The sequence below is a fragment of the Benincasa hispida genome, chromosome 2, assembly GCF_027475165.1.
Source record: "Benincasa hispida cultivar pf3 chromosome 2, pf3_genome.v1.1, whole genome shotgun sequence".
Lineage (NCBI taxonomy): Eukaryota > Viridiplantae > Streptophyta > Magnoliopsida > Cucurbitales > Cucurbitaceae > Benincasa > Benincasa hispida.
This window is the reverse complement of record NC_143479.1, coordinates 39,998,507-40,017,368: the sequence shown is the minus strand read 5'-3', so window position 1 is coordinate 40,017,368 and position 18,862 is coordinate 39,998,507. Positions and strand designations below refer to the sequence as shown.

Sequence of the window (18,862 nt, the reverse complement as noted above, 5' to 3'; positions counted from 1 at the left end):
GTTTTTTTGGCTGCAAAAGAAGGTATCTCTTATTTCAAATCTTATTTCTTCAAATGGACAGACATTATCTTTAGCAGCGAGAATCCTCCTTTCTTATTATGTTCATGCTTTTTATTTTTATTTTAAGTATTGTTACTGTTTCTCTTATTTCACTTTGTTGTCGAGTTTGTATCTTTTGAGCATGAGTCTCTTTTCATTTCATCAATAAAAAGTTCTCTTATTTCAAAAAAAAATAAAATAATAATAATAATAATAATAATAATAATCATCCAACATTTCCTAAATTACCTTCCAACCTAATTTTTGAATTCCAGGAAGTACCAGAAACTACTTCTTTCCACTTCCATTAAACGGAAAAGAATCTTTCACAATTCATCCATTTTTTTTCCATCAGCAAATAATATCCATGAGCATAACTAATGAAAAAGGATTTATTAGTGATACAGCAACTACATTTCATTTTGTAAATGAAGAGCTTAACAAGAAACTTCAAAAGGTAACAAAAGATAAAGAACCTAGATCAAGGAGAGAGCAGCCCCTAGTTGTTCCCAAAAAGTTCCTTTTTATGGTGTTTCAAATGACAAACCATGGTTCTTAGCCGTCAAGTGGAACAGGAAACTTGACCTTAAATGTTATGGCCTATTTAAGATGTTGCCATGACTGCATCAAGTGGCATATCAGTTGGAACTACCTCCTCCCCTTCCTCAAAGTAGGGATTATGTTAGAATCAGAGTAACAACCTCAAAATAGGGATTATGATTTAACATTGGTATATTTAGTTAGGGTCACAAAATTATTAAATTTCAGGTGCAGGACTGAATAAGTTGGATTGATCTTTTCATGAAAGGCATGTTCTTGTTGATCCAATGGATTAATCGATCTCTTCATGAAATTCATGCCCATGTTACCAAGTTTTGTTGAATGATTTATGCAAATGATTGTAACTATTTTGAATTGATATGCAGATCTTTTTCTTCTACCATAATGTCTATAATGTAATTATTTTTATTTATCAGGAAATACGGTCAAGAAGTTGCAAAGATGATATTCATGAAGACAATGGTGGAGTGTAAAATTTGGGTGGAATCTGCGACCATCAATATATTGGTCAATTCTGTCGAGATGGTCAATCCACTGAACCAGAGAGTTCTAATCTTTCTGAGAATGGTTGTCTCATTTCTTCTTTGTAGAGATTAGCTTTCTTTTTCTATCTTCTGATTAAGATGAAACAAGAATTCTTTGTCAACAGAGGACATCTATGTATTCATTAGTTTGGTAATGGTAGTATGTTTGAGAATATGCATACAGTGTGTATTGTAGTCTTGGGGTTTCTTTCTTTTTTTCTTTTTTTTTTTTTTTGTTTTTACAGAAACAATTCATTGAACCACTTGTCAATTTCCAAAGGGAATTGCCTGAAAATCTTCCACTTCCCAACTGTACCTAGATCACTCAAAAGCTTCCCATTACTGGATTGAGAAAAGGGATTCCAGAACTTTCTTATAAAACCTTCTTAGTATTCATCGATGTGTGGTGAGCAAAAAGTTTGCCTCACTATAATCCATCCACACTAATTCCTGATTCATCTTCTCCCCATATGAATGGGAGATGGCACTGGCAATGGCAAGATTAGAAATCATTTTTGAACATCATTAGACTTCAAATTCCTTCTCACAACATCTACAAAAATTTTGTTAGAGCATACTTTATCTATGGAGGGGAGCTTAATCTGGATGTTAGATCCAATGAAATCTTCATACACTCTGAGGTAGTTACGTATTCCCAAATTGTTAGTTAACCTCTTTTACAAAGTTCCATAGGAATATTGATCAACTTCCTTCCCGTAGAGGGCATAAGCGAGTTGTACCATATTCATCTCGTTCTTGTAAAAACGAAATGTGAATGCCCCACAGAATAATAAATCCACTAAGAAATGTCCAAATCATTGCAAACGAGAGAAGGGAGAAGGATTACCATGTTATTGCCCACATTTTTGTAAAGATCATCTCATTTTTTAACCAAATGCTGTAGAAGGTGTTGTTGATACAACTCCTTAGATCCATAACTCAAAGAAGTGTTAATCCCAACAAAGGTAGCCGAGTGACGAACTTAAATGAAGGGCAATGAATTGACAGGTTAATCCCAAATGTCCAAATAAGGCAGAATTTCAATTACCCTGACAAAAATTGTAAGACTATGAAAAAAACCAATAACAACCCATCACAAATGAAACAACGTTGGTGGAAAACAACATACGTCAATGCCAAACTGTTGGTAGTGAACGAATGGCGATAGATGCAACAACGTCAACTAGGGTTAAAGTTGAGTGAAGGAAGAAGGCACGATGATGGAAGATGACAACTACAGTTACATGAGATGAGATGGGCTTTGTTGAAGACATAAAGAACAAAATGCCTCACATTCTCTCATTTTATTTGCGTTCAAAACTCTTTGGCTGAAATGTTGCAAGTTCCAGTCTAGATTTTTTCGTAGGAAATTGAGGGATGTTTCTGGAACCACAATTACTTGATTGTGTTGTTTTGCCACCTACTGAAGGTAGAATGAGATTACATGTTCCTATTGGTATTGAAAAGAAAGGTCGGTTCCCTTTTTGGGATATGTTACATGATTTTCTCCTTGTACTAATCAAGGGGATTTTTCAATCTTTAGTTTTTCGAACTCGGTGCATCTTACTTTATGTTGGATGAAGGTTTTAGTTTGCCGTCTGCAACTTTTAAGGGAAAAAATGTTATTTTGAACTCTTCTCTGGTGCATTTTCAACTACATAGCCTCTTTTCCAAGATAACCTTAAGCCTACACATCTTTCTTCAGAAATTGGTTAGTCTTCTCAGTTGTCTTATTAGGTTTCCAACTCTACACTTCATGCCTCTATCTTGAATTCTAGGCTTATTGAATTTTTCTTTTATTGATGAAAAATAGAGTAGGGAAAAGAAAATAGCACACCAAGAATTTACGTGGAAAACCCTAATTAGGGAGAAAAACTACGGGATAAGGGAATTATTATTAGAAACTGATACAATAGAATACAGTAGACCAACAACTTAAATAGAGAACAGGGAAACCCTAGGGTGCAATGAAAAAGACAAAATTGCCCCTAGAGCGCAAAACCCTAATTTCAACACTCCCCCTCAAGTTGGGGCGTAGATGTCAAGAAGTCCCAACTTGCTCACACACGCGTCAAACAACTGTCTGGAAAGACCCTTTGTTAGGACATCTGCAATTTGTTGATTGGAGGGAATATAAGGAACACAAATGTTGCCACTATCGAGTCTTTCCTTGATAAAGTGCCGGTTAATCTCCACATGCTTTGTTCTGTCATGTTGAATAGGGTTGTTTGCTATGCTTATCCGCTTTATTATCACAGTAGAGTTTCATTGGACTGGTATGCTCTTGATCAAGGTCTTTCAAAATTTTTTCAAGCCAGATCTCTTCACAGATTGCCAGACTCATGGCCCTGTATTCTGCCTCAGCACTGCTTCTGGCAACAATACCTTTTTTTTGCTTCTCCATGTAACAAGATTGCCCCACACAAAGGTACAATATCCTGATGTTGATTTTCTGTCTACTACAGATCCTGCCCAATCAGCATCGGTGTAAGCTTCGATACATCGTTTTTTAGTTTTCCTGAACATTAAGCCTTTCCCTGGAGAAGTTTTCAGATATCTCAAAATGCGCTCTACTGCCCCTATGTGTTCTTCGTATGGTGACTGCATGAACTGACTTATCATACTTGCTGCATAAGAGATGTCGGGTCTAGTATGAGAAAGATATATTAATTTTCCAACAAGTCGTTGATATCTTTCTTTGCTCATTGGAACACTTTTACTCATATTACTTAACTTTGCATTGGCTTCTATAGGGGTATCAACTGGTTTGCACCCCGTCATACCTGTTTCCTTGAGCAGGTCCAAAGTATACTTCCGTTGGGAAACTGAAATTCCTTCTCTTGATCGAGCTACTTCCATTCCGAGGAAGTATCTTAGTTTTCCAAGGTCCTTGATCTCGAATTCCTCAACCATCTTTGCCTTCAATCGGTTAATCTCTGAGGTATCATCACCTGAAATAATAATGTCATCAACATAAACAATCATAACTGCGATTTTTCCTGATACAGACCTTTTAGTAAATAGAGTATATGATCAGAATGACCCTGTTTATATCCTTGAGACTTTACAAACATAGTAAATCTGCCAAACTAAGCCCTTGGTGACTGTTTTAGCCCATATAAGGACTTTCTCAATCTGCAAACTCGGTGATTAAACTGTTTCTCAAATCCTGGGGGAGGACTCATATAGACTTCTTCCTCCAGTTCTCCATTGAGAAAAGCATTCTTCACATCAAACTGGTGAAGGGGCCAATCCTTATTAACTGCAATAGAAAAGAGGATCCGAACTGTATTCAGCTTTGCAACTGGGGAAAAGGTCTCTGAATAATCAACCCCAAACGTCTGAGTAAAACCCCTGGCCACTAATCTGGCTTTGTATCTGTCAACAGTTCCATCGGGCTTATACTTTATTGTGAACACCCATTTACATCCGACTGCTTTATGACCATTTGGAAGATTGACTTGATCCCATGTATGATTTTTCTCGAGAGCTTTCATTTCTTCCATAACTGCTGCTTTCCATTCAGGACTTTCCAATGCTGTGTGTATACTGTTTGGTATTACCACTCTGTCTAGGCTTGTAATGAGGGCCTTGAACTCAGGAGATAAATTACTATAGGATAAGTAACTTTGCAACGGATATTTAGTACATGATCTCGTACCTTTTCTTAGGGCAATCGGAAGATCAAAGGATTCATCTCTATCTTTATTTTCTCCTGACATACTGCATTCTCCCTCTGGTTCTGTTATTTTCCCACTCTGAACATTTTTTCCAGCGGGAATAAGAGAAGCTTCTTTTCTAGGTTATATCATGTCCTCAAGAGTCACACACTCATCTGTCTCTGCACCATCATCAACCTCAATCACATCCTTGCTGGCATTATCTTCCCTGCTTTTGCTCTCAACATTTTCAACACAAGCATCAGTGTTATCACATTTATTATCATGATCAGGGATAGGACTACTAGTACCTGAAACTGATCTCTGTTCAGACTCATGAACTGGAGTCGGAGAGATAACGGTGGCGCTATTTTCTTTCTGAGATTCTTTCTATAGTATGTGATCCAAGGGACTTGTTCAGTTGAGAGGATAGGTGCGCTGGTACTGACACTGACATCAAGTATGGTTTCAGGTTCAGGTAAGGCTGGGACCCCAATTGGTTTCTTCACTGGAATGCTCCCCCTGAAGAGAACCATTGGGAAAGAATGGATGATCTTCGAAGGTCACATCCATAGACACGAAGAGGTACATCAGAAAGAAGCCGAGTTTGGGTAAGACTCTTTGAAGAAATCTAATGGGGTTTGGAATTTTAGGACCCTGGATGGCATGCGGTTTATTAGATGGGCTGCTGTCAAGATAGCACCACCCCACAAATAAGAGGGAAGAGAGGTTGACAACATAAGAGAGCGGGTAACTTTGATCAGGTGATGGTTTTTCCGTTCGACCATTCCATTTTGTTGAGGAGTGTACGCACAGGAACTCTGATGTACAACACCTTTGGAGATAAGGAATTCTCGTAAGGTGTTACTAAGGTATTCTCGACCATTATCACTCTTGAGAATAGCGATTTTAACGTTGAACTGGGTTTCTATGGAATTGTAAAATTGTTGGAAAACTGAAGTGACTTCTGATTTATTTGTTAGAAGGAAAACCCAAGTTAGACGAGTATGATCGTCAATAAAGGTTACAAACCAACGCTTCTCAGCTATGGTAGGGACTGGTGAAGGACCCCAGACATCGCTATGGAATAGAGTAAACGGTTTAGAGGGCTTATAGGGCTGAAAAGAGAAAGAAACACGAGGCTGTTTTGCCTGGACACACACATCACATTTCAATTTAGAAATATTAATATTGTGAAAAAGATGAGGAAACAAATAGTTCATATACTGGAAATTAGGATGGCCAAGACGATAATGCCACAATATATAATCAGTTTCAGAAATGGAAAAATGAGAAGAAAACAAACTAGTCCTATCACATAGCCTAAAGGAAGCTTCTTCAGTAAGGAAATAGAGTCCCCTGTCATGTCGGGCAGTGCCAATCGTCCTCCCCGAGGTCAAATCCTGAAAAACAACATCATCAGGTGAGAAACTAACACGACACTTCGAATCTCTTGTTAGTTTACTAATAGATAACAGATTGTAAGACAATTTTGGCACATGCAACATATCTTGGAGTATTAAGTCGGCAAAGGGTGACACTCGTCCTTTTCCAACAACAGGAGCAAAGGACCCATCTGCAATTCTGATTCTTTCTTTTGCCACAACAGAGATAGCTTGTTAAAGTAAGCGGTAACGTCCATCGTTCCCTGTTTGCATTCATGGACTTGCTTACGTAGAGTATATAAACGTGAGGCATTTTGTCTCCTGGAGTAGAGTTTCTGGGCTGCCTCCCAAATATCACGGGCTGTAGTTGCATACAATAAAGGTTTTCCAACCGGAGGTTCCATACTGCCAATCAAAATTGATCTCAACAAAGAATCCTCTCCTTTCCACATTCACTTTTGGGGGTCACCGATCTTTGGTTTTGGTATTTCACCTGTCAGATATCCAAATTTGTGACGGCCCTCAAGAGCCATTTTAATAGATTGGGACCAAGAGAAGTAATTATCACCATTGCCTATAGTTCCAGAACATAAATTTGAGGAGTAAGTAAGGAGCGAAGTTATCGAGTTTTCAGGGTATGGATTTAGATCTGATTGGAACTTGGATTTTGATCCCATGGCTTCCCCAATAGCAGCAAGCTGCTGTTGAAACATCTCGTTCTGTTGTTTAATCTGCTACTGCAATTGGGTAACTTGATCTTGGATTATATTTCCTTGGTCCTGGTGGTATGATGAAGACTTGCCCCCTCTAAACTCATCCATAATTGGCAAAAACTACCCCATTCAGTTGCTCATACCTGGCTGGAAAGTACCCATACCTCTTCCATCTGTCCTTTGGTGCGGCAAAGATTGGGATGAGGCTTCGATCTGAGAGAAGAAGGCCGGCGGCACTCCTGAAGGACGGAAACTTGATTGATCGGCGCTAGGCATCACAGATCTGGACCAATTGGCGCTGGGTATAGCAGATCGTAGCTCGGGCATCGCGGATCTGGACCAATCGGCCCTGGGTATAGCAGATCGGTGCTCCACGGCGTCGGTCGGTAGCGTCTGGGACCGATCGAACCGATTTCGCGTGGCTGGTCGACCTCATCTGCACGCGTTTGAACTGGACAACTTCCTTCATTTGCGCGCGGCTGGTTCGAAAGGGTAACAGTTGGACAAAACTCCAGTGGGTTTTTGCGGCTGGTGGTTGGGTCTTCGAAGGAGGCGGCTGGCTCGACGGGAACGGCTGGCGGTGGGTAGGGCGGCGACGGCTGGTCTTCACGGAAGTGGGGAAGAAGGGTTTGGAAGTATCTATCAATGGCTTTTTGGATAACAGTGGTTATATCTGGGTTATTGGTTTGGGATTCTCCTGTTGGATTTTCCTCAATGGTGGCCAGGGTTTCGTCTCCATGCTCTGATACCATGATGAAAAATATTGTAGGGAAAAGAAAATAGCACACCAAGAATTTACGTGGAAAACCCTAATTAGAGAGAAAAAACTACGGGATAAGGGAATTATTATTAGAAACTGATATAATAGAATACAGCAGACTAACAGCTTAAATAGAGAACAGGGAAATCCTAGGGTACAATGAAAAAGACAAAATTGCCCCTAGAGTGTAAAACCCTAATTTCAACATTTATACTTAGAAGATCGTTAGCTCTGGTATCCCTGAAATCTCAGAGATCGTTGCAGATATTTTGGAAAAAGCTTGTGCTAGATTCACCACTTCATCACCAAATTTTCAGCAGCCTCCTTCACAGGCTTGTGTCTGTTGATTATTTTGCATTTACTTTCTTGAGGGAATGGAATTTGTTTTTGCATTTCTGTTGAAATCAGCGAGATAGAAATATGTTCTAACTCCATAAATTCATGTTCGAAATGGGATTTTATCTTTATTATATGAATGATTTTACTATCTAAATCCAGTTATATATGCCTTTGCAATAGTCTATAACCTATTAATATATTATTTTGCTTTGTATTAAAAAAAATCTAATCCCAATTTTATAGTAAGATCAGTTAACGAAATTAGAAGATAGATGTTAAATCTTAACAAACTAGTTGCTTATATAGTTTGAATGACTTCTCATAGAGAACATTGTGCAGCATCAAACAGAGCAACATTTTTTTGAAATATATATATGTGTATGTATATATATATATATATATATATATATATATATTTTATTTGTGTGATAGTTATGCAATCCGTTGTAATTGCTTTATTGTTTTATGTAGTAAGAAATGTAGAATTTGAGTGTACAAGTTTTAACTTATTACACATAAACCTAATAAAATTACATAAATGCAATATCAAACATTTTTTAGTTTACCTGCACATTGTTTTCGTCTCTTCTATGCAGCCTCTATGTGAGAAAGATGTTGAAACTGGTGCTCCTTCCTGTAGTATCCAAGTTGACGTTTCACCTAAACATGAGGTTAACCTATCAGTAAAGGTCTGTTACTTTGATATGCCTATTTGAAGCTGAAATAAAGAACCATCTTTTTCGTTCTCTTCGAAGTTTGCTAACATTCAGTGATTTTTCCTCTATATTATTTGCAGGTGATGCTGAATCCATTAGAAGTTACTTACGATTCCATGTTTTTTCTTCATTTGTTAGAGTTTTTTGATGGGTTCAAGTCCTTCGAATCTCTTCACAGAAGGGTAAGGCTGCTTGCTTTTCTTGTTTATTCTGTATTAGGCTGTTTACTTTAGTTTGATTCCTTTTGGTTTGGGGTTTTTAGCTTTATTTTTTAGCTTCTATGTCACTCCTTGTTTGGAGTTATATATCTGTTGAGTATTAGCATCTATTCATCATATCAAGGATTTGACCAAGATACCCCAATCACCCTAATCCTGCTACATTGGTTACTCAAATGATTTTCTATTTCTGTGACAAGTTTGTTTAGAGCTGTTAGTTGGAATATGTGACTTAGGCCTACCTATGTTCCATTTTGTGTCTAATACTCTAGCGAACTTTTGAGACGTTAGTGACCATCCAGTTGGTAATGTCATTCAATATTCAAAATAAATCTAGATGGCCTTTCCAAAAATCCAAGTGTAATAGCGTCTTCAAATCTTTCAAGAGGAAGTTTCTCTACTATTAATTGACTAACAGCAATATGGTAGCTCCAAATCATTTTTAGATATTTTTTAGGACCTTTCTGTCTGACTAGGGTTTTTTCTTTTACTAGTGGCATTGCCAGGAGTTGGAGCAGTCTCTCTAGTGAAGTCTTCTTGGCTTTTCCTCTCAGAGTTGTTTTCTTTGGGCAGTTGTTTTGGACCTAGTTTTGCTTCTCACTGGAGGTTTTTTATTATTATTATTTTTAATTTTTAATTTTCTTTGAGAGAGGAAACGAAGACCACTTCATTGATAGATCACAAAAACATTCTAACTTTGAGTAATTACAAAAAACACCTCCAGTGTATCATGAGGGGCGATAGACTTTAATTAACCATGTTTTGTAGCTAATTTATCCAACGACTCCTCCTCAAACTCTCGTTTTGTCGATGCCTCTCTTCTCTGACGATCATCTCTTTGGCCCTAATTTTGTCGTGCGGTGAATCCGATTCAGGCTCTGCTGATTCATATCCCCTTGGCTTTGCTCTTCGTCCCATCAACAATCGCAAGCTTTGATGTTCCATTCATTGTCACTCACCCACCTCAAATCTGACACCAAACGCGTCTCTGTCTCAATGGACATTTACAATCAGGGATCTTTGACCACATGATGCAAGCTGGCTAGGAGATATGTTTGATATTGTGAGTGGTGAGACTTCCAAATCATGGGGAAGACTGGATGGTGGTGGTCATATGTCTCATGCATTTGAATTAGAAGCAAAAACAAAAGGAATGTTTCATGGTTCTCCTGCTTTTATCACATTCCACGTCCCTACGATGTCTGCTTTACAAGAGGCCTTATCAACCCCAATTCTTACCTTTGGTTGTCCTCACTGACAGCCCACCAAAGAAGTTTCCTTGGCTTTTCTGAACTCACCTTATGATTTTCTTGACAGCATCTTTGATGGCCATCCTTTCCATGGTTACAAGAAAACTCTATGGCTTGATTTTAGTCGAGTGTTCTTTTTCTTTTTTTTTGGTTTTTTTGATTAGAGAGGAACCGTCACTTTTTGGATTCTTCTTCTTCTTTTGTAGTTTTATGGATTTGATTGTGTCTCATGTTTTGTATTGGTGTAAACATTATTGGCTCTGTTCTTATTGTAGTCTTGTAAATTGATTAAAGGGCATTTTTACTTGCAGGTTCTTTCAAGTCTAAATGGAATTGAAAATGACGAAGCTCGATTGCTATCCAAAGCTGAGTAAGTTAACTTGTATATGCGTGACTTGGTAATTCAGCAATTATTGTAGTCTATATCCATTTCATCTTATTTACCCATGTGCGCACTGTCATGTTTGTTGTTTCTGATCCTCCAGATGCATAATGTCAGGGTCTAAGAAAGTGATGTGGGACATTACTGTCAATGGCATTACTGTCCATGTCCCTTGGAATACACCTTCGCAACAAAATAGCTTGGTAAGTGTCTTCTTTAATAAAATGCTTACCATGATATAACCTGAGCATTCATTAATCACTCATTCTAAGAGGGATTCCAACCATTATTTATTTACAGATAATTGCTTAAGCTGTTACCAACAATAAGAACATGGCTTTAGCACTTGCACTTCTTTTAGTAACTAATATTTGTTTCTTCTCTACAATAAATGCTGGTTGGCCATGAAGTTGATTCTTAACATAAATAAATAAGAAAAATAGCTCCTACTGTGCTGTCCTTTGATTTAAGTCAGCTTTTGTCTAAGATACTAGTGCAGATTGACCCGGGGTGAAGTTTTTTTCTTTATGAATTGTATTTGTATATCTATAAGCTTGGGTTTTAAATAGGATTCGTTTTTGGTTTGTGCCTTTCTGCTGTACTTCTATATTCTATAAAGATTTTTTTTTACCAAAAAAACAAAATTGCAACTCGACTCTTGCCGTCATTCGAGAGTTCTATTGATGATATTCACGAATTGCTGAAACATTTGTCGTTATGCCTTCATCAGCTGGCCTGGAATTAGAATCCAAAGTAACCACCTTAACATAAAAAAGCAAAAAAAAAAAAAAAAAAAAAGAAAGAAAAGAAAAAAGAGTTGAGCTCAATCATGGATGTCAAGAACTGACATCCTTTGAACCAACCACCAAAACATCACCCAAGAAATGATCAAGACTTACCAGTAACTATTCAAGAAAGGCCAATACTTCAAGTTTATTATAGGAGGTATCGCTGAGAAACTTGATCCTTCAAGCAAGGAATAAGATGACAATTTTTCTCCTTACAATATCAAAAATGAAGTTGTTGTCATTGGAGAATCACACGCTGCCACCGTTGCCATCGGTCATCTCACTCGCCGCCACCGACGTCACCCTCTGTACCGTCACCATCGCCGTCGGAACTGCTACCTCTCATCACGACACATCTCAAAATTCTAAAAAAAGTAGCACTTTTTTTGGGTTTTAGTCACATTGCTGCTACTTTCATTAGTGACGGACGTTGCTGCCATCACCGGCCATCTCTAATTCATCCGCTGTATGTTGTACGCCGCCACTGCTCATTAGTTTTTCCCCAGAAACATTTTTTTCTTATCATTTTTTTTAATGTCAGGATCAGAATTTCAGAACTTCATCAAATGCAACAATCCACAAATAACATGTCACAAACACAATGGCCACAACTATCTTCAATGGTCACAATCTGTGATGATGTTCATGTATCGTTGTGGACAAGAAGACTGTATTACGGGCAAAGCAACGTCACCCAAAGTCGAGGATCCAAAATTTCGCACTTGGAGGGCTGAAAACAATCAAGTTATGAGTTTGTTTATCAACTCCATGACCATTGAGATTGGAGGAAATTTTCTTCTATTCTCAACTGCCAAAGAGATCTAGGATGCTGCTAGAGGCATTTTCTTGAATAAAGAAATTATTGCTGAACTCTTCTAGATTTAGACCACTCCTCAAGATCTTAAACAAGAGGATTTATCTATTACAACTTACTACACCACTTTATCTCGCTATTGACAACAATTGGACTTATTTGAAAATCATGAATGGAAATGTTTTGATGATGGTACTCCCTTTTGAAATATTGTTGAGAAGAAAAGGATTTTCAAGTTCCTTATAGGACTCAATAAATCTTTGGATGAAGTTCGTGGTCAAATTCTTGGTACTAAGCCATTACCTAGTCTTCGAGAAGATTTTGCAGAAGTTTGTAGGGAATGGAGTCGAAAACAAGTAATGTTGGGACCAACTAAACATCCTCCTCAAAATGGATCCCTCATCTCCCAACTAGACCACTCAACTGATCCCATCGCTCTTGTTTCAAGAGGAAACTCCCGTTATTTAGTGATAATCGGTCGCGCAAAGGGCGACATGATGTGATCATTGTCATAAACTAGGTCACATTAAAGATACATGTTGGAAAATACATGGAAAACAAGGAAATTGGAACCCGAATACTGCCAGATCAGATTGAGAAACCAGGGCAATGCTGCTATCTCTGAAACTTCTAACAACTACCACTTACCAAGTGTAAAACTCTTAGGTTTAAGAAAGAATCAGAATACTCTATTCATTCACCAAAGATATGAATATATACAAGTGTACAAAGCATAGAAAAGGAAAAGATCACAAAATATTTACAAGAATGGAAAACCCTAACTATAGAATTATAACACTCCCCCTCAATTTGGAGCATATATGTTAATCATGCCCAACTTGTTACATAGATAATCTATACGTCTTCCATCGAATGCTTTCGTGAAGATATCTCCTAATTGCTCTCCAGTCTTCACATATCTTGTAGATACCAACCCTTGTTGAATTTTCTCACGTACAAAATGGAATCAAGTTTAATATGTTTAGTCCTTTCATGAAATACTGGATTAGACGCAATATGAAGTGTTGCTTGATTATCACACCACAACTTTGTCGGTGTGGTGATTTCAAATCCCAACTCAATAAGAAGTTCATATATCCAAATCAATTCACGCACAGATTGTGCCATTGCTTTATATTCTGATTCTGCACTTGAACATGACACCACATTTTGCTTCTTACTCTTCCAAGAAATCAAATTACCACCGACAAAAACACAATACCCTGAGGTTGATCTTCTGTCTTCTTTAGATCCTGCCCAATCGGCGTCTGAGAAACATTCAATATTGGTATGACCATAATCCTTATATAATAAACCATGCCCGAGAGTAGCTTTCAAATAACAAAGAATCTGTTCCAATGCGACCCAATGATAACTGTAGGGCATGACATATACTGACTCATAATACTTACTGAATAGGCTATGTCGGGTCGAGTCACTATAAGGTAATTAAGTTTTCCCACTAACCTCTTATATCTTTCAGGATCTTTTAGCAATTCTCCATCTTTTGTGAGCTGTAAGTTGGGCATCATTGGGGTACTACATGGCTTAGCCCCCTAGCTTTTCTATTTCAGTCAACAAGTCAAGTACATATTTTCTCTGGGATAATAGAATTCCTTTCTTGCTTCTTATTACCTTAATTCCTAAAAAGTATTTCAACATGCCCAAATCTTTTGTATGGAATTGACTATGAAGAAAGGTCTTTAGAGATTGGATACCTAAAACATCATCACCAGTAATCACAATATCATCCACATATACAACTAACAAGATGACACCACCCTCAGATCTCTTAAAAAAGACCGAATGATCTGACCTGCTCTTCTGCATTCTAAAGCTTTCAATCACCTGACTAAATTTACCAAATCAAGCTCATGGGCTCTGCTTTAATCCATACAAGGATTTACGAAGGCGACACACCGTTCCATTCTCCCCCTGAGCAACAAACCCTAGTGGTTGCTCCATATACACACTCTTCTTGAAGATGACCATGAAGAAATGCATTTTTAATATCAAGCTGATGTAAAGGCCAATGATTGATTGAAGCTAATGAAATAAACAACCTCATAGATGTCATTTTTGCTACAGGAGAAAAAGTATTAGCATAGTCAACGCCATAAGTTTGTGCGCAACTTTTCGCTACGAGGCGCGCTTTTAACCAAGCAGTAGAACCATCAAGATTGACTTTAACTGCAAACACCCATTTGCAACCGTTAGCCTTCTTTCCTGTCGGGAGAGAAACTAAATCCCAAGTACAATTATCATCTAAGGCAGTCATCTCCTCCACCATTGCGGCACACCAACCAGGATGAGACAAAGCCTCATGAACAATTTTTGGGATGGATACAGACTCTAAGGATACAATGAATGAACATGTGGAAGGCGACGAATGGTTATATGAAACAAAATAGGAAATAGGATGAGCACATGTACATTTACCTTTACGAAGAGCAATAGGAAGATCATCACCCGTTTCTGGATCCAATGACGAAGAAGACTCTGGTACAGGGCATGGAACTGGAGGAGGTTGTCGTCGAGTATAGACCTTAACGATGGAAGGAAAAGTAGAGGTAGCCACAGGTAGAGATGACTCAGAAAGAGGATCGGAAGGAGAAATAACTGTGTAGACAAGGAAATCATCCTTTAATTCCTTATGCTCCCCCTGACTCTTATTCGAAGAGAAAGACGGTGATGAAAAAAATGGGGTATGTTAAAAAAACGTGATATCAGGAGAGACTAATTATTTATTTAGACTAGGACAATAACACCTATACCTCTTTTGGACACGGGAATAACCAAGGAAAATACATTTTAAGGACTTTGGATCCAGCTTGGTATGCTGAGGCTGTTGATAATTTTTAAGGAACGACTTTGTTTTATTTTATTTATCAAGGACGAATGGGGCTGAACATGAAGTCATGCATTAGACATGACTCATGCGTTTGCACCCATGCGTCTGAGGTCATGCGTCGGAATGAAGATGCGCTAATCTAGTATGCAATGACCATGCGTTCCTATCACAAGTTTTCTTACGCTCGCGCCAAGTATAACGCAAATGTAAGTTTCTCGGGTAATCCAAGGTCGAACACAGGGACTTGTCACTCAATAATTCTTATGAAGCAATGCGTTTGAGGCGATGAAAAGAAAAATAAAAAGAAGTTTAATGGATATGCACACTATTCCCACTCCTAACTAAATAGATTGAGCAATAGATGACTTGCGATGAGAATAAGTAGAGACACAACAACCATTAACGCATAGTAATGTTTATAATCTTAAATCGCTCGAGTAATCCCAACTCATTGCACTAACGCGTCGCACACCTCTCGGTGGTCAGCTGCATGACTATATCTCTATAGTGCATGGTTGCATCGAGCATAAGATTGTGTCTATCTCTAGGAACAATGCGAATTTTGCTTTAGTGCGTTCCATCTCTTACCTTCTCAGGCAGTTAGATGGGGCTATTTAACTTATAGACAAGCAATGCAACATCCCATAGATAGGCGTTGCTACAGCCTTTCACCAAGCAAAGAGGATTAAATCACTATACTCGCACAACGCATACCTCTCGGTGGGTTGCTTCATGCGTCCTATCTCTAGGCTACACGATTAAGCATGCGATTGTCTTTGATAAATAAATGCTGAAGATAAACTCTGATAGAGATGAAGATGATGAAGAAGATGGCAAATGAAAGAGTTAAGATTTGCATTGATCACAAAATATCTTAATAACTTAAGCTAAAATATAATACAACACAGAGATTAGAAAAGAAAGGAAGGACTCTGCGTCAAGGCTGCTGGTGGTGCCATGGTTGAATGGTGGAGATGTCTCTCTCGAGCTCTATCTCCGGCGAATGCTCCGATCGTCACTCAGTCTGGATTGTGGAGATGAAGAATTCTCACTGAAAATCTCTTTCAAGCTCTCATCTGTGATCACAAACTTCTGCCTTGAGGCAGAAATTCGGATGTCTTAAAATGAAGGTCCCAAGGGCTATTTATAGAGTTTGGACGCCGACAGCTATAATGATGACGGTATGGCTCACTGCTGCTTTGTCGCGGTATGGGCATTATCTCATCGTCTTATCTTGTTGATACTCCCAAGATATGCGTCCGAGCTTAATTTAGTTGAAGTTATCAACGCGTTCTACCCATCTTGCGATCTTCTATTATGGCTATCACTCCGTGGCTGCAATCTTCATTTGGTCACCGCAATTCCCATGCGTTGGACGCATGTGATTTCTGCAACTTCCATGTGTTGGACGCATATGATCCAACTTTCAGCGCATGCGTTTGTCTTTGCGATCACCTGGCTTTAGCGCATGCGTTTGTCTGTGATTGCTTATTTCAAACACATGTGTTTGATTCCTGCGATAGCTACAAAAATGGACATTTTGGCATGGAGTAACACATAATATTGGGGTCAGTGAGGATTTAGGTGCTAATTGACACAAAACTCAATTTTTCGTAAATTCTAAGTATTATCACTGCATTTTCTACTTATTAGCCTTCATGATTCTAAATAAAAGACTTATAATAACTGGCATTTATAAGAAAACAAATGTTGAACAAAGTAGAGGCCGAACATCCCGAACAAAGCAGGTACAACCAAATATTTTGGGTGGAATAGGAAACAAATGTTGCTTGGGGCATAAAGTACGAAAAGGTATCTCACCCTTAAGAATGGAAGAGGGCATGTGATTTATTAAGAAACAAGCTGTGGAAACAGCATCAACCCAAAAGGATTTTGGAACCTGCATTTGAAACATCAAAGCTCTGGCTGTCTCAAGGAGATGACGATTCTTTCGTTCTGCAATCCCATTTTGAGATGGAGTATCGACACAAGAAGATTGATGAAGAATGCCATGGGCATCTAAATAAGACTTGAGTGTATGAGAGAAATATTCCTTAGTATTATCACTCCGTAGGATTTTAAGAGCACCACTAAACTGAGTTTGAATTTCAGCATAGAAGTTACGAAAATGAGAAAGTAACTCGGAACGAATTTTCATTAAATATAACCACGTAACACGAGAATAATCATCGACAAAAGTAACAAAATACCTAAACCCTCCTTTGTACTCAACAGGACATGAACCCCAAACATCAGAATGGACTAATTCAAAAGGAGCACTAGCTCGTTTATTGACTCGAGGATACAAACTCAAACGATGAAATATAGCAAACTGACATGACTCACAATCTAAAGAAGACAAATGTTGAAGTTGTGGACGAAGACTCTTCAACACAGAGATAGACGGATGACCCAAACGACAATGCTCTTCAAAGGGAGATGACACGCTAGAGCATGTGATGGCCGTAGGTGTTTGTGGTTCAAAGATGTAAAGACCTCCAAATTCCCGCCCTTTACCAATAGTCTGTTTCGTCGTAAGATCCTGAAATAAGCAATAACCAGGGAAAAAGGAGACACAACAATGAAGATCATGAGTGAGTTTACTGACCAAAATCAATTTAAACGAGAAATTTGGTAAATTTAAAACTAATGACAAAGAAATTGATTCAGTGAGATGAACGGTTCCTGATCCTAAAATAGGAGTGGAGGTTCCATCAGCTATAGTGACATTAGGTGAAGAGGTAGATGTACAAAGGTTAGAGAATAAACAGGGGTTACCTGTCATATGGTCTGTAGCACCAGAGTCAATGACCCATTTTGACGTGGAGGAAAGAAGGCATTTAGAAATGTTACCTGTCTCTGCGATGGTCGTAATGGGAGTAGAAGATGATGCCCTCAATGACTCTTGATACTGCTGAAATTTAGCAAATCCCTCTGCAGAAATCATAATTGACTTGTCAAGATTATCAGGAGTAGAGGCGACATGTGCAGAGGGTGATGGCATCCTCTGACCCTTATTCAGCAATCTTCTGCATTCACGTTTCGTATGGCCATGTTTATGACAATAATAGCAAACAACACCTTCTGGATTTGATCTCCATGAATAGTTGTTGGATCCATTCAACTTGTGTTCAGTTACTTTTGACACCATAGGAACAATCTCAGACATTTCTGGGCTCTTATCAGCCATTACCTCAAAAAATAGACACTGGTCAGTAGAGAATCAAACCCTAATTTACCGAAGAGATGTCTTTACAAGTAGTGAGGGTATATCTATATATCCCAAACAAACACATCACCAAGAAGAGCCAACAACACTGAGGAAACCCACAGAAGACGGAAAAAAAACGACGGCACACGCGCCGGCGCGTGGACGGACAGTAGGTTGGAACAAGCAGCGCGTGAGCCTCACGCGCTGGTCAAATGGCAACCAGACTTTGGGGTTTTGTAGATCGGCGGCTGGGCTCCTTGTTGGACTAGGCGGTGTCGAAAAAACAACTTTTTTTTTTCCCGCGGCGACTGTGAGCAAAAGTGTAAACTCACCTCTCCACAAAATCCTAAACGTATCACAAACAGGTTCTAAATTCTCAAACCCTAAGGTTCACAAAACCCTAAGTTTGTTTAGAGATCTCTGATACCATGTAAAACTCTTAGGTTTGAGAAAGAATCAGAATACTCTATACATTCACCAAAGATATGGATATATACAAGTGTACAAAGCATAGAAAAGGAAAATATCACAAAATATTTACAAGAATGGAAAACCCTAACTATAGAATTATAACACCAAGGATTTGATGGATTTGCTGCAACAACTCTTGAATGGAACAAATCTATCAATAGTAAGTAGCATTAGGAATGTG

General features: G+C 38.5%; 1 protein-coding gene across 4 annotated transcripts in view; it reads left to right on the top strand.

Moving 5' to 3' along the window:
- The window catches only part of LOC120071354 (vacuolar protein sorting-associated protein, putative (DUF1162)), a 118,774-nt gene that overhangs the window by 64,874 nt on the left and 35,038 nt on the right, over nt 1–18,862 (top strand). For all 4 annotated transcript variants that reach the window (XM_039023582.2, XM_039023581.2, XM_039023584.1 and 1 more), the window contains 5 exons: nt 1,017–1,167; nt 8,577–8,669; nt 8,777–8,878; nt 10,476–10,534; nt 10,650–10,749. In XM_039023582.2, the coding sequence (XP_038879510.1) occupies nt 1,017–1,167; nt 8,577–8,669; nt 8,777–8,878; nt 10,476–10,534; nt 10,650–10,749 (505 nt within the window). The remainder of the gene's footprint in view (nt 1–1,016; nt 1,168–8,576; nt 8,670–8,776; nt 8,879–10,475; nt 10,535–10,649; nt 10,750–18,862) is intronic.